The sequence below is a fragment of the Papaver somniferum genome, chromosome 4 (assembly GCF_003573695.1).
Source record: "Papaver somniferum cultivar HN1 chromosome 4, ASM357369v1, whole genome shotgun sequence".
Classification (NCBI taxonomy): domain Eukaryota; kingdom Viridiplantae; phylum Streptophyta; class Magnoliopsida; order Ranunculales; family Papaveraceae; genus Papaver; species Papaver somniferum.
The window spans coordinates 60,369,515-60,394,235 of NC_039361.1; the positions used below are offsets into that span (position 1 = coordinate 60,369,515).

General features: G+C 35.1%; 1 protein-coding gene across 1 annotated transcript; it reads right to left on the bottom strand.

The window, feature by feature from the left end:
- Positions 1-21,866: 21,866 nt before the first annotated feature.
- Positions 21,867-23,085, bottom strand: LOC113275655 (protein MIZU-KUSSEI 1-like). The gene has a single exon (XM_026525194.1). It carries the CDS (start codon positions 22,893-22,895, stop codon positions 22,113-22,115), a length of 783 nt encoding a protein of 260 aa, XP_026380979.1. The 5' UTR covers positions 22,896-23,085; the 3' UTR covers positions 21,867-22,112.
- Between the last annotated feature and the right edge of the window lie 1,636 nt (positions 23,086-24,721).

The window sequence follows — 24,721 nt, forward strand, 5'->3', positions numbered from 1 at the left end:
CAAATTAACAAGGCAGTAACTAAAGCAATGAGGTAACAGTGACAGAGAACAAAGAAAGTGAAATTCAGTGGCAGTGAATAAGAAACATTGAAACAAAGACAAACAAACCAAGGATGTGAGCCAAGGGCAGTGACAGAACTGAAAAACAGTAGCATGTAAAGCAAGTAAACATGAACATGGTAGGGCTTTTGAATCCACATCTTGATCCTAAACTAAGGAAGATCCTAATCAAATCATGTTCTTGTTTCATCTCAGGGAAGATTATGGATGATTTAACTAATCTTACTAACTTACCCCTAGCATCAACTGTCTTCTCACAGTACAGCTGATCACAGGCTTGTTTTCTCAACCAGTTATCTAGCAATCCGCATTAGTGGAAGGTTAATCCCCTAAGTTCTCTAGTTCACCCCTAGCATTGAGTGTCTTCTTACAGCACACTCAATCACAGGTGCATTTGATCACTAAGTTTACTAACTTCCCTACTTCAATTAAGCACAGTCCTTCAAATGGACTGAATCCTTAGCTACTCTCACTCTTACACCCCTAGAATCAGCTGTCTTCTTACAGCACAGCTGATCACAGGTGCATTCACTCAATTAGCCAATTATCAATCCTACTTAGTTTCAGCACTACAAGAACAGTGACATGAACAAGGACTATCCTAGCTTACAATTCAAGAGTATCATCTAACCCCTAGCAAATGGAGTTAGAACATAATGAAATTAAATGACAATGGAATTGAAATTGTTTAAAACATTGAACTGAACTTGAACTGAAATTGAAACAACATTAACAATTGAGGTCCTGGCTATTCCAGGCCTCTTGGTGGTGCTCTGGCTAATCCAGGCATGCCCAAATTCACAACCCTTAACACCTATTTATACATATAAGCAAAATCCCAAAAATCCCCCAAATCAGTGAAATTAGGGTTTACCAAATATCCAAAATTGACTCACCTAACAGCTCTGATTTTACTCAATTATCTTCACCCACTCTGCTATTTCTAGTTACAATCAACAATTCCCAAAAATCTTCAATTTGTAAAATTAGGGTTTTCTGTTGTGAAATAGAAATCAAAATCGACTCACCTAATCTCTGATAACTGCTCCAAAGTGTCGACCCATACTTCAATTTCGTCTCCTGCGTCTCCTGTTGTTCCAACTGCTCCTCTAGCTCGAGCTATTTTACCAATTTCTCTTCTTTCCTGTCTCTGAAACCCTAGGAGAGAAATTGGTATGATAGCTGGCTAGAAAGAAGGGGGAAATAGATAGGGTTTCGTTAGGTAATAGCCATGATGGCTTTTGGTGGTGGTTGTGGCAGTTGAGGAAGGTGGTGGTGATGATGGTGGTGCGGCAGGGTATGGTGGTGTTGCAGAGGGTGAGGGAGAAAGAGAAGAAGTCGATGGAAAATGGATTGGGGTGCGTTTGTTTTGGGTATAGGGTATTTGGTACTCGGGTGTTGAGCGGGTTTAGCAATTGTTGATGAACAGCGAGGATGAGACGTTGGATGCGAAGATGATGGATCGATCTAACGGCGAGACAGAAGGAAGCGAGTAGCGACCGTTGGATGCGGAAGTACAACGAAACTGACGGCTCAAGATGGAGTTAGGTGCTGTAGTGTTAGACAGGAGCTTCAGACTTTGATGTACTGACTATGCTGCGACCGTAGGATGCTGAGATGATCCAATCTGATGGCTAGAAAGAGAAACGAGTATGGATATAGGAAATGGATTTGGGTGACAGTTTTGGGCCTTGGGTATGCCAAACCCATATCTTTTCTAAGAACAATTCTTCCTCTTCAAGCCCACTTCTAGCCTTTTGGTCTTGTGCACAACATTCTTCGCGGCTTCCTTGTGTGATTCCTCTTGGCTTCCATCACTTTTCTGCTCTTTTCCGCTCCGCAATTCATCCAAACTTTATTTGGTACCTAAAAATGCAAAATTAATTAATAAAAATATTTATTCTTGAAAACAATGAAAATACAGAATATGGGTTAAAATGGAGAATTAGAGAACAAAAGATGAGTTAAATGCCAAGAAAAATATATATAAATATGCACTTTTTAGCACTCATCAGTTTACTTGATACAAAGGTTCAGACTTAACTAAACACAATAGGATTGCGTATCAAGTAAATAGGAATTAACGTTTGTGTAATTTACTTTAATTATAATAAAACAATTATAATGCGGAATATAAAAGTAAATGACACAGCAAGATTTTGAACGAGGAAACCGCAAATGCAGAAAAACCCCGGGACCTATTCCAGAATTGAATACTCTCAGGATTAAGCCGCTACACAAGATTAAACTAACTTCGCATAGTTGAGACCAAGTAACTAACCCTATAGTTCACCTATTTCCTTCTTTATTCCCACGCTTCTAACTTATAAATAAGTCACGTACTTGGAACAATTCCTTTGGTTCATATTCCAAACAGTAAAGGAACAACAAATCTGTTTGGTATCAACTCTATTCAACCAAGTGATATGAGTCAGACAAAGGCTCTTCCGTTTATCTCAACATAAACTCCTTCGTCAGGTCCTTAAATCTATCTTATATTCAATCACCCAAAGGTAATCAATTAAGATTAAGCCAACAACACCTTTAATCTGAAAAATCGTATTGATGCCGATCTACTCAATTAATCAATCCAATCTACCACAAGGATAAACGGATTATTAATTGGATCCTCTTTTACCGAAACAAGTATTGTGCACACCAAAGATTATAAAACCCAAGTCAGATCTTCAATATCTTCTTTTTCTTCAAATCTTCTTAAATCTTCAATAAAAAACTTGCACACAATCACTTGAATCTCTTGTGATCAATCACGCACAGAACGGAGTATGTTAACAATGGATTATCACAAGATCGTCTTTAGAACTAACAACAGTCTAAAGATCCATGTCGAAAATCTGAACTAGTTTGAGTGAATTTTATATCATAAGAGAAGATTCTCAAGAATAAACAAACTAGGTGCAATCAGATTTCAACCTCCGTTAGTCAATCAAATCAATCGAAAACAAAAGATAAACCGCAATTATCTAGTTTCCCACCAACGGGTCGCGCTAGAGCTTCTCAATCTCAAAGAAGACTTTAAACTGAGCGGTCGTAAGAGATTTTTCCTAATTAGGTTACTCTCCTCTCCGAATATTCGGCTACACCAGTAACAACAACAAAAGAGTAAATCTGTTGTTACGAAGGATTAGTTTGCTAGAAAGGAAAACTTCGAGTATTTATAGACAAGGAAGTTTGGACACCAAGGAATTTCCAAAACCGAAAATATTCTCAAGATACTCATTAAAGCACAGATTCTGTTTTCATAATTCCTGGAAATGCTCTGTCCAAAAATAACGATCGAAATCTCTCGGAAAATCTAATTAGTAAAGGCACATTACTAATTCTGTAATTTCTCTAAAAAATGAAATTAATAACCTTAATTAAAAGATTCCGAACTTACTTGTGTTTCGATCATGGGATTCACTTCCCTTAGCCGTTAAGGAATATCTTTAAAGAAATAAACATTCACAACACGTGTTCAAAGTTTGTCGACATCTTAACTTTGTAAGTTCTCTTTCACACTTACAACCTTGAAACCGATTTGCCACACTTCCAAACAAGTTTAGAATTGGTTCATCCGACTTTCAAGAACTATGTGATTGATCAAACCAACATTCAATCACGATCATGGGTTTACGGTTCTACCAAAACATGTTTCGGTTCTACCTCCATGTGAGTACTATGCATAGTCACACTAGCTTTCCAAAAATTCGGTTGACTAGGTACTAGGATCGGTTCCCCACTTATATATGGTATCTAACTTATATGTGTTGCACATGTCCATAGGATTGGTTCTCCTTTGCCTAAAAACGTGTTGCGCATGTCCATAGGATCGGTTCCCCTTTCTGCTATAAACCTTGTTGCACCCCATACAAGGATCGGTTCCCTTTGATGTACTGCACCCCTTACAAGGATCGGTTCCCCTTTCCTTTTAATTGGTCAGACATACAAAATCCGATCATACCACATGTGATTATTTAAGATCGGTTTTACTAATAAAAGTTATACTAATACATAAGTCAGGCCTTTGTGAATAGTTCTACCAAGAATACGACAAGTTGTGAGCGGTTATACTCTATCACACATATTGGTTTTTTATAAGATATGCAATGAATAACAAAACCAATAACACCTGGCAATTTCCTTTTCGGTCCACAAACAAGTTTATGAACTTACTTCCTTAGAACACATGTAAACACCGTTTCCTAGGATTAAATCCTCACCTCATATCCATACATAATCACAATAGCATTCAAATGATTATGGTGATGTCTTATCTACAAAGTTTAATGGTTAAGCAATAAACCTCGTATTGTATTCCTTAATACTATGTCTATCTAGAGTTGAAATATGCTTCGCAGTTATGTTTTCAATATGCACGACTTGAAAGATACGTTAGTGAATGAAACAGATCAAGTCTATCACTAACCTCAAGTGGAAGGATGATTGTTGTCGTTGTAGCTCCTTGCTTCTTCACATCTTCAAGAATTCGCAATACTTGTAATGTCTCATATCCTAATACTTTCAAGCTAACCTATACGAAGTTGACTCTAGTACATAATCAAGTGACTCTTAACATTAGTTTTGATTCACTAAAATATGACAACCAAACTTGACATACCAACGCTTGGTGTGTTCAACCGAGCAATGCTCTAACAAAGACTGATGATGTTTCTGATAACAGTCAGGAAAGAAAAAGGGAAAACGTCAATGCCCTTGATGAGATATTTTCTTGTCAAATTATAACTTGACTGCTTCTAATGATCATTCTCTTTGAGACCGTGTGAGGATGCTCATAATTCTCGAGAAGTTTTTCTTCTTAGCAAAGTGGTCTCTGTTGTATCTATTTTCGTTTAAAAAATAAATTGATCATCTTACTGTTGAGCCCGCTCCGGTTAATTATTATATTTGTAATATACTTGATCGGTAACTATTGAGAAAATTCTCTTTGTTGCTCACTTTGAAAACCCTCGTTTTTCTTCCTTATGACAGTTGATTTGTTGTCTTTCAAAAATTATCTTATGTTCTTTCCTCTTGAGCTAAGATCTTCTGTCAATGTGTTTAGAATTTGGATTTGATTTATATCAAAACAACTTCTAAATTAGGCTACATGGATATCTTGGTTTTGAACCTGATTCATAACCATGAGTGTACGTGCACCTGGCCCATTACCGAACGTAAACGAGTAACCCTAAGGTTTCCCTATGAACATCTTATATATATATATATATATATATATCACGAATTCTTCCTCTGATATATACTCGTTCGGTAACGTCAAAAATTCCCCTGTGAGAACATGGTGTGCACAATGGACGGATGCAAAAGGAACACAATAATGAAGGCGGCAAAGTTATTGAGTTTCAGGAAAATCCTCTCTCCATAACCTGCTTCCATGCAGTTGATCATGAAAAAGATATGCCAGTTCAAATGTCGTCTCAATTGGTGGAAAATCTTCTTCGAGATTTTGGGGTTGTTCGTGAACAACTTAAAATTGCAACAAAGAATCTTGAATTTCAGGAAATTGAACTGAAGAAAACAAATGATGAACTTACCTTTGTTCGATCTCTGGTTGTTGATTATGTCTGAAGACCTCCAGGTTTTGTTTTTTCTTAGGAGTTACACTTTATTTTTGTCCAGGAAACTTCTTATGAGAATTTATTCTTGTGTTTTAAGAAGGATAACTAAGGTTTGGAATAACAATTATCGTGATTACACATAGCTATTGCCAACGATTTTCATCTTGCAATGTTTTTAGATTTATTTATTTAAATTCTAAAGTTTATTTGGAAGATGATCTTGCAATATTAATCTTTGTTGTTTTAAATACTGCAACTTGTTATGGGATATGTGTGTTTGCGTCCGTGAACTATGATTGTCTCATATATGTCAAAAGTTAAGCCCATTATGCCATTATGCAAATATTGATGAAGATATGATGAACTTTTGATTGCAAAGATTAAGTCTATTATATGTCTTTGATGAAAAATAGAATAAATCTTTGGATATTCCGCAGTATTGGTCTTTCTCTGATCCACTTCTATGTGAAAGTACTGTGCGGTTCTGTAGGTTCTCTTATGCTGAGCATTTACGATTAAATTAATAATGGGTTCTCTTGTGGTTAATTTTATTGAGTATTTTGGATACAAATTCATGTTTCATGTGATTTGTTCATGTCCAAAGAAATCCTTCTTTTTTTGTAAAAGTAAGGTCGATCTTGTTGTTCTTTCAGGAATGATATTTTATGGGGGAAAGTTCTTAATTGAACTTGTGCTTAATTGCCAAATATTTGTGGGGAGTGCTGCTGTGGAATATTGTAAGAGTTTTCTTGTATCTTTATAAACTCCTTGATGAATACACTAAGTTTCGATTATGTGAAATCATCGAAACAAAGTTGATATGTTCTGTTTTAGTCATGAAGCATCTCTGTGAGAATTTCATTAGGACACTAGTTTTCGTACATTTGCCAACTTATATTGACAAAAATGGGGAGAATTAATGATTATTAATGTGTAGTTCACACTACAAATACATATGGTTTACGGATCACTATGTAAAGGTGGGTGGTTTTCATATGAGATGAAGTATTGACTAAGGAGGAGTGATACATATCACAATAGTATTGTTGTCAAAGTTGTGATACAATTGGACTTTGATGTTGTGTAATAATACTATGACACTGTATAACAATGATTGAGAGGTACTGTTTTCTCATTGTTATAGCTACGGATCTTCAACAACTATGATGCTGAGTTGAACAAGTTCAGAATCACTGGAGTACTTAGAAGTGACGAAGATTTCGAATAATGTTGAAAAACCAAGGAAATCAAGCATTTGAATGAGAAGCTACAAAGTTTATTTATTTTGTAATCCATATATAATGATAGTTTTGTCACTAAAATTGACAAAGGGGGAGATTGTTGGAGCACTGCTCGGTCGAACTCGCAAGTGTTGCTTTCTCAAGATTTTTGTCAAGTTTAGTTGCCAAAACTATAAGTCTTAATTTATAGTCTACTCATATCTAAGTCTCGGATTAAGATAGAAAGTGTAGTTGAGCATTAGACTTCACGGGATTCACCGATTAAAGACGAAGAACTACTAAGGGGAGCTTGTGGAACTTCATCAACAAAAGGTATATGGTGACTTGAACTCATCTGTCACTCAAAAGTCTATCTACTCCATCTCCTATTTGAGACAAAAGTCGTATAGTTATATAGACTTCGATTACACACATTTGATATTTCGAGATGAGTTTAACTCGCTTGTGAGACAGTCATTTGATATAGACTCAGAATGTTTCGTATTGATCATTCGATCACTTGAAAATTGCTTTGAAGCTAATAGTTTGTGTGAGATGTCTATTGTCGTCTTTTAAGAATGTTTCAATGATTGAAATGGGAGTTTAGAATACTTAACCATAAATGGATTATAAGCACAGTATGCTTACTTGCATATATGTTGATCCAAGACCGGAATATAGTATGCATAAACGTACGCGTACTGGAGAGGTCAGGTAAAGTCCAGGAGTTGGAGTCTGCGTACCTGTATGCATACTGGCAAAGTCAGTTGAAACCACTTTTCATTTGTGTGTAACAATCTAAGTTCGATCTAATGGTTAAAATATATTAGCTTGAGTCTAATCAGGTGAACATCTAACAGTGAATATTAAATGCTTTGTTACCAAGGTAACATTGATTGCAAACCCTGATTTGAAGATTGTATAAAGGGAGAACTCTAGCAACTGGGAAACCTAATCCCCACACTAGTTGCGACTAGAGTCGATTCTCCTTTAACCTTAGGTTTTTCCAAAACCCAGTAGGTTAACGACTTGAAGACTTCATTGGGATTGTGAAGCCAGACCCAACTATTTTTCTCTGTAGTTGCGTGTTCTGATCTTGCTGTTTTCTATCGTGTTGAGTACTATCTTCTCTAAGATTTGCTCGATATTTAAAGGCAAGATAAAAAGTAGTCACAAACTTCTTAGTCTCATCGTTTCTGATTCAATAATATCTTGTTTCGCTACCATATGATTAAGATTATTGTGAGGTGATTGATATTTCTAGGCTGTTCTTCGGGAATATAAGTATGGTATATCAATTGGTTCATGTTCACCTTGATTTATCAAAAGACGGAAAAAAAACTCATATGTATATCTGTAGGAGATAGATTTATCTATTCAATAGGTTTTTCTATGTGAGACAGATTGGTTTATCAAGTCTTCGACTTTGGGTCGTAGCAATTCTTAGTTGTGGGTGAGATCATCTAATGGAATCAAGTGCACTGAATCCGTCGTGGTTCTAGATGTTTAAGGAGCACAACTGTACCTTGATCATTGTGAGATTGGTTAGGGCTCAACTACATTCCAATCCGAAGTTAACTTTGAGTAGGCTAGTGTCTGCGGCTTAATACACCGTGGTGTTCAAATCTGGACTAGGTCCCGGGGTTTTTCTGCATTTGCAGTTTGCTTGTTAACAAAACTTCTGGTGTCTGTGTTATTTCTTTTCCGCGTTATATTTGTATATAATTGAAATATCACAGGTTGTGCGTAAATTCAATCAAATGTGAATCCAACCTTCGGTTGTTGATTAAATTGACTGACACTTGGATATTGGTTTTTGATACCGTCCAAGTTATTTATTATATTCAATCGGGCTCGCAAATTCCTATTTGTTTGATTGCATATTGAATTGAGAAATAGAGATATAACTCTTTGATATACTTTTCGTAAGATTGAGTCTGAATGTCTAGTTGATTCTCTTAGTATATTGGAGTTAGTCCATATAGATTTCTATGCGAAATATTGGGTGTGGTTGTTAGACCCCCGCTTTTTCAGTATTGGACATAGGTGTGGTTTCATCTTAGGAAACTATGTTTGATTACATATGTTTAAAGAAAGTACATATATAAAACTTGTTTTGTAATCGAAAAGAAATCAATAGGTGTTTTGGTCCGGTTTTCTATGAGGATTTATTGGATGACCAATTCGAACCTGAGGTGAGAGTTTTGGTAGAACGGATCTTAAGGATAGAAAGGTGAATATAACTTGAGAAATATGTGGTTCAGTCTTCACTTACCTTTAATTTGTTGATGAAGTTCTCCAAAATCTTTGGTTGATCTTCGCCTTTAATCGGTAGAACGCAAATGATGACTGGCTCGTTTCTCAACTCCACTATCCTAGACCGAGACTTAAGTTATTGTAGAATATAAATTAAGATATAATTTTGACAACTAAATTTGACAACAAGCTTGATATAACAACACTTGTGAGTTCGACCGAGCAATGCTCTAACAATCTCCTCCTTTGTCAATTTTAATGACAAAACTAATGCATATTCTCAATCTTTGATTTCCTTGGTTTCTACAACTCTCCTTGAACTCTTCGCTATTTCAAGTTGCAATGATTCTGAACGTGTTCTATTCAGCATCGTTGTTGTTGGAGAACCGATTCCATGGCGATAACAACTTTTTGAAAACAAATATTCTCGATCGTTGATATGCGGAAACATAGTATTATTATCTTCTCTCCAAAGTTCCGTTTTATCTTAACGCTGAAGTAATACTATGGTGATATGTTTCTCCCCCTTAATTAATACCCACATCTTTAATTTTGTTTAATAGGTAAACTTATTGCTTAAACGATCTACTCCTCCTTACATAATGATCCGTAAAACATATGTATGTAGTATGAAACTACTAACAATTCTCCCTTTTTTTTCTCAATAAAATTAACAAAGGTACGAAAATCGCGGGATCGTAATGAATACAAGCAAAAAATATCTCAAGCTTAAGGAATATGGAGATACTACATAATAACATAGTTAAAATGAAACTTCTCATATCAACTTGGTTAGATGATATCACATAGTAATGAATACTTAGCGCTCATCCTAGGAGATTAAAAAGATATAAGCATCCCCTTTATAATTCCACAGATTCCCCACAAATATATAGCAATTAAGCACAAGTTCATGTAAGAACTCTCCCCCATAAAACGACATTCCCAAGAGGACAACATGAGTGACCTTCCTTTCGTGAAAAAGAAGATTTGTGGACATTAAAAATCACAAGGTTTGTATCCATACTATCGACATAAATTAATCTCAAGGATAGTTACGAACAAGGAGACAATTTTACTCGATTTTACTCAGCATAAAAGAATCTTAGGGAGTGTTTCAAGCAGCGAAACACATAAGTGTGATCAAAAAGATCAATACTGCGAGAAAAATCTCAAAGAGTTTGTTTTATTTTCTGTTTATAAAAACATAATAGATTTAACTTCTGAGCATATATGAAATATTAGCTCGATTCACGAGAACGTAAAGGCACAAATATTTTATAAGATTTTTATAATAATTAAACCAATAATGATTACATACTGCAAGTTCATCTTACAACAACTCTAGAATTTAAATAAATAAATCTAAAAATATGCAAGATGAAAAAACGTTGGAAATAACTCTGTGTAATCACAATCTTTTCAATACCAAACCCTAATTATCCTTCTCAAGAATAAAATCCTCAAAATAAATTTCCTAGATATGCATCAGGTTTTTGATATCCTGAGCAGAGAATTCCTTCTCATTATTGAAAAACTCATTGATGCTGGGATCATTTGGTTTTTATAAGTCTCCAGAGATGTCAGTTAACTCACTAAGTTTTGTCCTCAGTTTACTCAGAGTATTTTTAGTTTGAGCCAGTGAGTGTTCATAGTAAGTTATCTCATCCAAAGAGCGATTGATTCGAGATTTTAAATCATTCCTCTTAGATACGAAATTCTTTAACTTATCCCTAAAATTATTATCTTGTTGACAAATAGATAAGAGATAAGTTGAGGAAGAACCTTTTTCATCTCCAGTTGACATCTTCTTATTGTTCCTTGATGTTTTGATTCCTTCACACAAGTAGACGTTAAAAACTACTATTGCATCCTTTTTGGTGATTCCTCTTGTTACAGGAGCCATGAAGCTTTCTTAGGAAGATGAGAGTAATTGTCAACCCTAAAAAATGACTTCCTCTATTCTGGTCCTCGAACCAGTGGACATATAATAGACGTTATCGTCCATGAGCCCAAAGGATTATGCACAAACGTTGACCAACATCCTATTGTGTAAATTGTGGCTACTCAATCCCAACATCTTTATATAAGATTGTAGCATCTCATTAACTCAAATAAAAAGAGTTTATAGCACAAGAGATGACCAATAAATCAAGTATAGATCACAAATATGCAACCTAGAATTTTTGGGGCTAGATCAACAAAAATCATTTATATTGACCGTTTATGAAAAGAGACGAGTCACACAAAAACAAAAAAAAAAATGGTCAATTTATACTTGAGCAGCATTGTCATCACAAAAGGTAATGTATCTCCCTCGAATATGGGATATACTTGAGTAGCATGGTCAATTTAGACTTAGTGCACGAAGTCACGTGGTACTGAAGATCTGGGCTTATAACGTGGATAATAGCATTTAACTCGTCTGAATTATGCTTTGCATCACTTATCTCGGATTCACTATATTGTATAAAAGGCTTTGCAACATTTGCTCCGTATACAACAACTGTTGCGGCGTTTTATCTAGTAACTACAATTTTCCATGTCTCAAAGCCACGGGCTTGTAGAAAGGAACACATAGCGATTTTCCACCATAAGTAATTTGAGCCACCAAACGTTGGCGGTACGTTTATCGAGATTTCGTCTCTGTCCATATAATCAGACTGCTTCAAACACAAACTTTTTAGGTCTTAACGTGTTTGCCTTCTCTGATACCAACTGAAAACGCTGGGGGTACCAAGATACACCACCAACTTTTTCTTAGGAAATCTGTATAGAAAAACTCAACACAACTTCAAGAGTAAAAACTTAATCAAGGAAAGTGCCTAGAGTTATATCTCTCTCTCTCTCTCTTGTTGTTATAACATTTACAAAATTGAATCTGTGAACCTAACTATAAAGAGAGTTCTTGGACGGTACGGAAGACCAATGTCCAAGGATCAATCAAGTATTTTCCAACTAACAAGGTTGGACATAGCTATTGTGATTGATCAACGCACAACCTTTGATATTTCAATTATAAAGATAAACAATATAATACGGAAAAAGAAATAACACATACACCAATAGTTTTGTTAAAAAGGAAACCGCAAATGCAGAAAAACCTCGGGACCTAGTATACATTGAATACCAAACTGTATTAAGCCGATGCAGACACTAGCCTACTACCAATTAACTTCGGTCTGGAATGTAGTTGATCCCGAACTCAGTCTCCCACTGATTCAGGTACAATCACGCTCCTTAACCTCTTGAATCCCAGCCGGACTCTACACAATTGATTCCCTTAAATGGTCTCACCCACGACTAAGAGTTGGTTCAACTCAATTGAAGACTTTAAACCAAATATGCCTCCCACAGATTAAGCCTATATTTGATTTTCTGATTTACTATCTAAACGGATGATCAGATCAAATGATAAATCCAGGTGATGAAAATCGATATCAACTTAGACAAAAGTCTGGATATCCTCAAAATCCGGACTTATGCAACCCGAAGTGCAGCCTAGATTATTATTCACCTCACAAGTATAAAACTTGTGGAATAAACAAAGTATGAGACGAAGAAACTTTGTTGATTACTATCTATCTTAATTGATGGAGCAAGGTTCTACAAACAATCAACATCAAGATACTCAAGTTATCAAGATAAAAGATAACTTGACCTGGCTTCACAAATCCCAGTGAAGTCTTTGTAATCGGAATGCCCTAAAAGGGTTTCTGGAGAGGACGACTCTAGATACAACTAGGACACACCAAAAAGTAGTGTTAGGATTCAAAGATCCCAGTTGCCAAGAGTTCCCCTTGTATATACTTCAAAGCCTAGGTTGAGTTAGGTTTAAGCTAAGATAGATTTGGAACCAAGTAAATAATATCCACAGTTAGATGAAAGCTTTGAATCTTAATCACATATACAAGATATATAATATGGCTAGGTAAAACGTAACCGAACTGTGTATAAAAACTATGTTCAACATGTTTATCCGAAACTAGCCGATTTGAACTTAAAAGCTTAACACTCATTTTCATGTTCACTAAGACATTAATATTGAGTCACAATCATGTGATCAAATGAGTCTAGTGTTAATTAGAGAAATAATCAAGTGAAAATTACTTCATAGAAATAATTTAATCGCAATTGAATCATGATTGACATAGTTTATAAATATACAAAGTACAATTACTTGAATCATTCGTGAATCGGCTGAGTCACAATAACAGACCGGTTTGCAAACTTATATGCAATTACCGAGTTCCGGAGTCTACAAACTTTTCAGTTCATAAACCAGTTTGCAAACCTATGCAATTACCAAGTTCCAGACTCTACATAACTTTTCAGTTCACATACCGGTTCGCAAACTTTGAACCAACTCAAATTTCCGGAATCTACAGAACTTTTTAGTTCAAGTACAAACTTAAGAACTTTTCCGGTTCCGGAGTTAGTATAACATTCATCTTGCATACCGGTTTGGGCACTAAACTGGTTCTAGAATATAGAACTATTTTAGCTCGCATAACGGTTTGATTATTTTATCCCGGTTCCCTTACCACAATTTCATAATGATTTGTATACGAATATATATACTTATCCGGATCATGAAACAAACATATTTTACCATGATGTACATATGAATATGCATATCACACAAATCTAAAATTCGATATATAGATACTCCGCTACGTGTACGAATGCATGTAATACGGCTTCAGACATATAACATTTTCCCAGTTTGTAAGACTGGTAACACTGTCTTGTATTCCGAATATAGTAGTTCTATATTTCTCTAAATCAATTTGAAGCATTTCTAAATAACAACAATGACACATATCATTGTTCCAGGCTATTTTCGAATGATAACCTTAAATCATGATTTGGTTTCGAACAATAAATTGTACTCCACCGAATTTGATCAAGTATGAACAAATTTAAGCTTAGTCATTATATTTTGAGAAATTCGTAAACTAAATGATTAGTTATGGACTCGAAATTCTTGTCTATGAAATCTAGTCTAATTAGTTATGCGACAATCGTCTCAAGGATATAAATGTGAATATAACTTGAGAAATAGGTGGTTCAGTCTTCATTTACCTTTTATTGATGAAGTTCTCGAAAAGCTTCGGTTGATCTTCGCCTTCAAACGGTAGAGCGCAAATGATGACTGACTCGTTTCTCAACTCCGCTATCCTAGACCGAGACTTAACTAATTGTAGACTAGAAATCAAGATATAGTTTTGACGAATAAATTTGACAACAAGCTTGATATAGCAACACTTGTGAGTTCGACCGAGCAATGCTATAACTATACATGGTAGAATTGGTCCCAAGAGAAAAACCGATTTTCAACATTCACATATTACTTACAATTTTGTGTGAATTTGGAATTAGGTTTTTCTAAATAGGAAAGTTCTAGATGTCGACATAATTTGAACATGTATATAATTTTTATCTTTAATTGTTCAAAGATATTCCTTGATACTCATTCATTCCGACGTTTTTGGAAACACACCTATTGTTTCTAAAGGGGGAGATTTATATTATTTTATTTTATCGACGATTATACTCGATATACTTGGGTATACCTCTTCATTCCAAGATCAGACTTCTTGAAATTATATAGTGAGCTTTCTACCATGATCAAAAACCAATTTACAATAACCATCAAAATCTTCGTGTTGATCAAGGAGGGGTATATATATATCAAATCCATTCAAAAAAATTCTCAAAACATAAGACACTCTTCTTCAATTATCTTAAACATAGACTCTCGAGAAAAATGGTGTTGTAGAATGCAAACACCGTCATATTGTTAAGACAGCTAGAACCTAATTACTCTCTGCATCTGCTCCCTCTAACTTTTAGGGAGAATCTGTTCTTACTGCCGTGTATGAAATAAATCGTATCCCAACAATTTTTATTAGCGGAGTGTCTCCATATAAACGTCTATATGAAAAATTACGTAATTATTTGAGCTTTGTGTATTTGGTTCAACATGTTTTGTTCTTTTTCCCGAGTATGAACTAAATAAACTTAGTAAAAAGAATGCAATATATGTATTTCTAGGGTATGAAATATAGCAGAAAGGATATTGTTGCTACCATCTAGAGAGTCAAAAACTTCGTATATCTCATCATGTAACCTTTTGGGATAAAATATCATTCTGGTCCCTTCCAAGTAGTAAGTATTCTGAGAGTTTCACATATCTAGACCCTTTAGATATCATATCTCTTTCATCAGAACCTATCTTTGTCACCTTCACTCCTACTCATGAGATTAATATGCCGATAAATACTCCTTAATATCATACTTCTGATATAGTTAGTCCTTTAGATGTGTCTCAACCCCCTCTCAACCACTTTATGCTTCACCCTGACATTGCTTTTCGAGAATAGGATCTTGCACCTGAAATAACTACTATGGCTCCTCGTGAAAGACGTCCATCACCTAATTTATCTGATTACCATCATTGTTATCTATCAACTATTTTTTTTCTATATGAACCTAAGTCTTACAAGGAAGCATTAGTCATCCCAGTTTGGCAACATTCAATGAAAAATGAGTTAATTGCACTTGATAGAGGTGGAATATCGGACATGGTAGACTTGCCTCATGGGAAGTCTGTTGTTGATGTAAATGGCTATATAAGATAAAAACAAAGTCTGATGGTTCGATAGATCGTTATAAGTCTCATTTTTTTTCTTCTAATGGATACACTCAAGAATATGGTATCGATTATGACGAAATATTTACTCCTTAGTTGCGTACTCCTTTTGTTGTTGTTTCTGCCCGTCAATGGGATCTTCATCAAATGGACGTTATAAATGTGTTTTTTCAAGGATATCTTCAAGAAGAGATGTATATGCAACCACCTCCAGGTTTATCTCACTCCCCGAAACAAATTTTTAATCCCCTTCGAGCATTATACGGTCTTAAACAAGCACCTCACGCATGGTTTAAGAAATTCAACAATGTTATTGTTCAATATAGATTTACTCAAAGTGCTTATTATTCTAATATGTTCTTTTGCCTGTCAAAAAAAGGGATTGTGCTTCTTTTTCTTTATGTTGATGACATGGTTATCACAGGTTGTGACTTAAAGGGAATTAATTTTCTAAAGTCATAATTGAGTTCATGTTTGAGATGAAAGACCTTGTCCTTTACGATATTTTCTCGGTGTTGGAGTTGATCGACTATCTAAGGTTTATTTTATTTCTCAAGTAAAGGATGCTTCTGAGATCCTCAGCCGTGCAGGGTTAATTGATAACAAAGTAGTTGATACTCCTCTTGAATTGAATGTGAAATATAATCATGTGGATAGAGAAGCTCTATCCAGTCCTACACTCTATTGTAAACTTGTGGGTAGTCTGAATTATTTAACTATCACTTGACCATGTATTAGTCATGCAGTTTATATTGTGAGTCAACATATGTCAGCTCCACGCTCAACATATTATGTTGTTGTTCTTAGAATCTTGCTTTATATCAACGGTACATTATATCGGGGTTATATTTTTCTTCTATATATGATATTTATCTCAGAGAATATTCCGAGTGATGTTACTGATCGTCGTTCAACCAATGGATATACTATGTTTATCGGAAATTTGATAATCTCTTTGCACAATAAGAAACAAACAGTCGTTTTTCGTTCTAGTGCTGAAGCAAAATATCGAGCTCATGCTTATATTATATCTGAAATTTCCTGGATGCGTTGGTTTCTTGGTGACATGTTAGTTCATTTTTTGGAACCCACTCCGTTATTCCGTGACAACAAGGATGCTATTCACATTACTCACAATGATATTTTTCATAAACGCACGAAATACATTAAAATCGACTGCCACTTTGCGACATCATTACAAACAACATACTATAAAACTATTATTTGTCACTTCAAAGTTTCAAACACCATAATTATTCACTAAATCACATAGCTCTGCTCGTCTCCGGTTTGTAGTTTAACATCTCTAGTACAAAGTGGAGTTGTGCTCTATTGTAATATTAGATTCAATAGAAAACTCGATTCCATGACTACTATTGTAACAAACCCTTAATAAAAAAGCACAAATATATACGGACATCTTAATAGGAATGTTGTTACGATGCATTGACTTTAGTCCTGTAAGTCAAAGGTCATTGACTTTATTGACCTGATTTTAACAGACAATATTTATGTTGTCTGAATATTATTTGTCTGTAACACAATTTTAAATGCATAAAATAATAAACTCTTCTTCCTTATTTCATCTTTTTCTTTGCAATCTTGAATCTTGATTATCATGAGATTTCAACAATTCTAATGGTATCAGATTAAGTAACGATCTTGTGTTCAAATTCTTTCAAGCTTAATATTTTTTCTCAACAAATTTTAGCTTCTGGGTAATGCAGATTTAATTTTTTTCCCAAATCAATTTTAGGGTTCATCCTGATCTTTTATGGTCACTACAAGAACAGGTTCTTACAAACGAAATCATACTAACACCAACAATCGAAATAAGAAGAACAACAAAAGAAATCAAATCAACAACAACATCAGCAGTGTTGTCAATCATATTGAAACTCAGGTCATTCTGCCTAATATTTCTTTATCTACAACAATGTCGACTTCCGCTGGTTCTGGTACTTCTTCTTCACTCCTCTTTACAAATATCATGAATTTCGTTTCTATGAAATTGGATGGGTCAAATTACTTGTTATGGCGTGACCAATTTGAAGGTGTTTTGATCTCTACTGATCTTTTTGGTTATGTTGATGGTGAGTTGGTAGAACCACCACAGAAAATAATTGTTGATGGTGTTGAGACTGTAAATCCAAAATGGGTATCTTGGAGAAAGTTAGATCGATTTGTATGTCTTAAGGATACTTTTACTGAAACTGTAAGTGGTGATGTTCTTGGTCTTTCCACGGCCAAGGATATTTGGGAATATCTTCCTGCAAGATTTAGAACCCAATTTCTTGCTAGGAAAAACATGCTTAGAACTTAATTACATGGCATCAAGAAGGGTAATCAGTCTATTGTAGTATACCTTCAAGTTTTATATAATGTTTTTCCAGATTACTCATTTCTAAGAGTTTTTGGTTTTGTTTGTTATCCCTTTTGGGGACATTCATTGATAAATTGGCTCCCAAATCTGTCAAATGTGTTTTCATTGGCTATAGTATATTGCATAAAGGTTATAAGTGTTATAATCCTCTCACCAAAAGAACATACATATCTAGGCATGTTGTTTTCTCTGAAAATGACTTTTATTTTTCTTCTCCTTCTACTACTGTCTCTGATTCTTTGGCTCATACAAATTCAATTTCTCCATCTATTTTGTCATCTTATGACTTTACTGTTATGGAAGATTCTTCTTTAGTTCCTTCTTCAAATATTGTTACAAAAGGGAATTTTAAAGCCCAATTTTTTTTCTGATCATGTTTCTTATAAATCTGTGAAATATCCTCTTTCATCTGCTTTTGCTTCTTTGCTTAATATTCCATCCGAACTAAAAAAGTTTTAAAGAAACTATCAAGATTCCACAATGGCAAGATCAACGAGAGATGAAAATACTGCTTTGCAGCTGCATGGTACATGGATTTGGTTGATCCTGAACCTCGTATGAATACATTGGGGTGTAAATGGATTTACAGGGTTAAGTTAAAATCAAATGGTACAATGGATAGGCTTAAGTCTAGATTAGTAGCTCAAGGTTATAATCAACAAGATGATATTGATTATGGAGAAACTTTTAGTCCTGTTGTTAAATCTACAACAGTTAGAGTGGTTATGTGTATTGTTATAACTAAAGGTTGGTCTATCAGGAAATTGGATGTTTCCAATGCTTTTTTACATGGAGATTTAACTGAGAATGTCTAGATGAAACAACCTCCAGGATTTTTTAGTGCTGAGTTTCCAAATAAGGTGTGTCATCTGGAAAAGAGTGTATATGGTTAAAGCAGGCACCAAGGGCATGGTTTCATAAGTTTAGCTCTGCATTACTTTCTTATGGTTTTGTTATAGCTATTTCATATTTCTCTATGTTTGTTTATGTTGCTGGTTCACAAATGATGGTGCTTCTTTTATATGTTGATGATATTCTTCTAACTGGAACTTCAGATGCTTTGCTTGATCTTTAATTCAGTTTTTGAAATCTAAATTTGCAATGAAACAATTGAGTGATCTGAATTATTTCTTGGGTATATAAGCACATAGGACTGCTACTGATATTCTCTTGACATAGAAGAAATACACTATTGAGTTGTTACATAAAGCTCAAATGACAGAATGTAGTCCATGTAGTACTTCAGTGGCTAAGGGACCTAGAGTTTCTATAAATGATGGTGTTTTATTGCAAGATGTGACAGCATACATGACTATAGTAGGAATGTTGCAGTACTTATGCTTGACACTGATATATGTTTTGGTGTTAGTTATGTGAGTCAAGTTATGCATGCTCCTACAGATGTTCATCTATTATTGGTTAAGAGAATTCTTAGATACTTGAAGGGCACTATCAGTTATGGTATTACATCGAGAAAATGTGCTCTAAATGAGTTAAAAGCTTATACTGACTCTGACTGGGGGAATTGTCCTAAGACAGCCAGATCTACTTGTGGATATGCAATCTTTCTTGGTAGTTCATTAATTTCCTGGTCAAGTAAAAAACATCCTACTGTGTCAAGATCAACAACAGAGGAAGAGTATAAATGTTTATATGTGGCTACAGCTGAATTAAAATGGCTTTCTTCTTTGTTGTCTGAGCTCCGTATTACTCTGAAGTTACCTATTACGCTCTATTGTGATAATACAAGTGATATTTACTTGACATATAATCATGTTTCTCATTCCAGGGAAAAACATATAAAAATATACTACCATGTGGTCAGAGAATTGGTAGCTAGTGGTTTTTTGAAAATTCAACACATCGCATCAGAACAACAGCTGGCAGATTTGTTTACTAAAGGACTGTGTGCTCCTATCTTTACTTATCTTCTGCAACAACTACTTGGTTCTTTTGCACTTACTTCTACTTCTTCTACTGTCTTATCAGTTTGAAGGAGGCTAATAGGAATGTTGTCATGATGTATTGACTTTAGTCCTGTAAGTCAAAGGCCATTGACTTTATTAACCTGATTTTAACAGATAGTATTTATGCTGTGTGTTATTGTTTGTCTGTAACTCAATTTTCAATACACACAATAATATACTCTTCTTCCATCTTTCATCTTTTACTTTACAATCTTAAATCTTGATTATCATGAGATTTCAATAATTCTCGCATCCATTAAATTGCAGACATGTGCAAACACTAAGTGGTGTGTCTAACAACAAGACAACTACATTCAAAAAAGTAGTTAGAAGAAGGCTTTAAATTCACATCTCAAATCCGTAAAATTTTAAGAAGATACTTTGAGAAACATAGATTTTCTCCATTTTTATGTGAAAAACATAAGTGAGGGAACCGAAAAAACAACAACATACCCACTGCTCCCTCAGTACCACATGTACATGCGGAATAGAAAAAAAAATTTAGATTAAGAAACTTTCTTTATTTTATACATTTTTATGTTTTTTCCTGTTTTACCCGTAATTATATTTCCAATGTTAGAGACATACACTCAATTGTGATGATTCCCAAACAAATAAATAGGGGTATTAAAAGTAAAAAAATCGTTTTGAAAATTGTACTCCGCCTATATAGTGGTACAAGGAAAAATGAAAATTCCACCTATATAATAGGTAACGAGGGAGTATGAAATTGTCAAGTACATCTCAAAAATTGAGTTTCCATGGCAGGGTGGCCAAGGGTCAGACTCGGGTTCTCTTGAAAATAATCTCCGCACTTGTTCACGATTTCATGGATGCATCAAACAACATGTTAGTTTGTCATTTTCGCAATTTGCTATATGTTTAGTGACTGATATAACATGTCCCTTGGGCCAAGAAAAGAGCTTTGTGTACGTTTATGAGGTGAAATGACATGTTTAAGTAGCTTTTGTTAGTACCTTGAGAGAATCACACCTCAACTTCCCAGGCTCCAATTATCACCTTCTTTTATGATTTGCTTGCGTATTTAAGTCGGGTTAATTACACTGCAAAGACTGGAGTCACTAGAAATAATAATTGAGAATTGACCTCAATTATATCGGTGGCAACTCATCTACATTTCTCTTAAATCTACGATTAGTCCCCTTCAACAAGAAAGTACATAAAATAGAAATCCAAGAAAGAAAGAAAGAAAATAAATCAAATCCCATTTTTGCACTTCACTAGAACACTTCCCTTTGGAGGATTTATGGTTACGGAAAATGATTTATTTGTTCAAATATTTTTAAATCACGGTTTAAATGGACCGGTAAAAAATAATTTGGGTGAAATGGCAAAAAAAAAATAATAAGGATGAAACTGGTTTCATTATAGCTTAAATTTAAAAAATAGCAAGGATGAAAATGGATACATCATGTTTAAATTAAAAATAAAAAAAAAATATTTGAAAAATAGGCACGATGAAATTGGTTACATCCTGCCTATTTTTATATTTTTGGCCATTTAAATAGTATCAAAATCTAACTGTCCATTTCACCCAGAAATTATTGATTTTGGTCTTTTTAACCAATTTTGTGTTATGGTTACGGATCACTGTAAATATAGAGGACATTATTGTAAAACTGGTTTGCAGTGGCTCAACCATTTCGAGGAGGTAGGGGGTAGTCGTTGGCAGTCTAGGGGTCTGGCAGATAGTAGATACCCACCTGTATTAAAAATCACTTATGCTAAAGAGAAATGAAAATTCTGCATAATATGAACTAACAAATCACAAAGCCGATAAGGCTATAACTAACTCACACCCAAATCTCTGTTGAGATAGTGAGACAAAACATGTAACTTATGTTTTCCATGGGAGGAGAATCACATCTCAATTTTACATGGCTCAAGATAAAAACCCTTTTTCAGTAGTATGAACACAAAGCCCTTCAATGGAGAAGAGTTCAGGACTAGAGTGAAGTCGGCTTGGCTTAATCACACTCTAATCAAAAAGATACTAAGCTCAGGACCTTTACTACCACTGGGATTCATCATATAAAATGCTTCAGAATCTTTAGAACCAACAACTCTTTCAAATCTAGCTCTCATATACATAAGCTCACCTTCTGATCCATCACCAACAATATTACCCGGCAAAACACCTCCACCAATCGATATCGGTTCAACCGCTTTCAAGACTTTCCACTCATCCGGTCCACAGTCAAACATCATCGCAAACCCACATTTCTGTCCGTTACAATAACTCCTCCACAGTGGCTCTTCCAACAATTTTTTTCCCTTCTTATCCGTTTTCTTATCACATTCCAACGCTATCCGGACTAAACCGGATGCCATTTCTTGTATCAACCCGCTTGTTGGAGTAGAAAGCTCAATCAGAAAAGCTGGATATGACTTTGCATCATCTTGAAACGCTAAGCTTACATGCCCTTGCCTGTTCCCGAATATGGTACCGATAACCCGACTACCGAGTCGATTGGAACCTGACCGTCTCCTCCCGAAAACATTAAGAACCGATTTCAAGCTTCCAAATCGAATAAGTTTATTATTCTTCTTTGGTCTTGCTGGTACCAAAGCTTTAGCATTTTTTTCTTGATTTTCCTCCTCCTCTTCGTTGTATAATCTTGTAGATGGGAATGAAGTGAGAATCTCATTATCTTGATTAATTTCAGAATCTTCAGTATTTGCAATCCAACAAAAATGCCTACTTGAGAGAGAGAATGAAGAATCATGAGGAGTTCTTGCCATAATTGTCTTCATATCTTAGAACCAGTAGTATGGGGGTTAATGAAGAAATGGGCAGTGGTGTATAATTGAGAAGAATTCAATGGCCTTCTTCTTGTTTATATCTTGTGGTTGGAAATGTTTGTGGTTCATTAAAAGCTTCTCCCATTCAGCTTTTATGGCAATACTGACAATCTCACACAGGAGAATCCAGAAAGAAGTTGAGCAGTCCCACCTATATTATGACAAGAAATTAATGAAAAACTATTTTATTTTTTTGTGGTATCAAAATTTGGTATTGTACTTTCTACATGTGCAATGGGCGTGTAACACGTAATTTTTTATTGCAGAAAGGAGTGATATAATCATGTGAATTGTTAATTCATCCGTTCCATGACCATGACTGCGCCAAGCTTATCTGCAGGTTTGGAAGACATGTGTGTCTGCCTCCATGGTTCAGGTATTTGGGGTTAAATCTCCCGAGATGAACGTGGTACAATAGCCATTAAATGTGTATATATCACATACGTCGTTTGCTAAGAAATACGTTTTTGTTTCCGGAAAATGGGTTTTTTGTCCAGATACTTTTAAAACATGATTCTAATGGACGAATAAAAATCATTACGGGTGAAATGGACAAAAAAAAAATTGCAAGGATGAAACTGGATTCATCTGGATTTAAACTTGAAAAATAGCGAGGATGAAACTGGATGCATCTTGATGTAAATTAAAAATAAGAAAAAGTATTTAAAAATGGGTAGGATGAAATTGTTTTCATCCTGACTATTTTTATATTTTTGTTCATTTAAACGGTATCAAAACCTAGATGTTTTTTTCACCCAAATTTTTTTTTTTTTGTCTTTTTAACCAATTTTGTGTTTGCATTAAGATGATGGCTTATGCCGCCTTATTTACGTTTGGTTTGGTTTGGTTTCTATCTACATTTTATCACACTATTATCACACTCCAGTCCTGTCAATCTTCTTACGTTTTTTTGTATTTTTTGTTTGCCTTTTTTTCTTCTTCTTTGGTGATGGTTATTATTGGGGGAAATAAAAAACAGTTATATGCAGGTAATACTGCAACTACCATAACTACCAACACCAACTGGGTCCTGGGGGTATCATTTGGTCTGGTTGCTCCTGCACTTGTGCTTACGTGAATGGAACTAAAACAGTGTATATTGGGTAATTCTAGTCCCTAAAATTTCATGTTCTTGTTTTTCTAGACGGCAAAAGGACAAACTTTTGAAAAGAGGTCTCACCGAATAGTGACAAAGAAAACAAAGAGTTAAGGGTTGAAAAAGAAAACACATTGTTAACAGCCCAATTAAACAAAGTACTAGTACATTGTACTGCATGCGACAACGAGTTGTTTTATGCCGCTTGATAGGGTGGAGATCGAAACATCCCTAGGACACCCCTTATCAGCCAGCTGTCAGCCTACCCCGCAGCTCCCAATTTTGCGTTCCTCTCCAAACGCCAGGGTTGGGTCTAGGGGTGCACATACCCTACCCATACCCGCCAACCCTACCCTATCCGCCAGTTTTTTAACCGTATCCTATCCTATCGACTATTTGGCGGGTAGGGTGGCGGGTGAAGATTTTCTTAACCGCCAATAAACGGGTAGGGTGGCGGGTAAAGCTCGAAATTATCCTACCCTACTGGTCTTCGAGCAATTCCTACTAGGGATGCACATACCCTACCCATACCCGCCAACCCTACCCTACCAGCCAGTTTTTTAACCGTATCCAATGTAGTCAATATCGGCCGTATCGGCCGATATATCGGGGATATTTCGGATATCGGCCCATAACGATACGATAAGAAGGATATTGGGGATACGATATTCGCCCGATAATA

Bases quoted from the DNA above. Each gene is read 5' to 3' on its own strand.
- LOC113275655 (XM_026525194.1), bottom strand. From the start codon at position 22,895: ATGAAGACAATTATGGCAAGAACTCCTCATGATTCTTCATTCTCTCTC.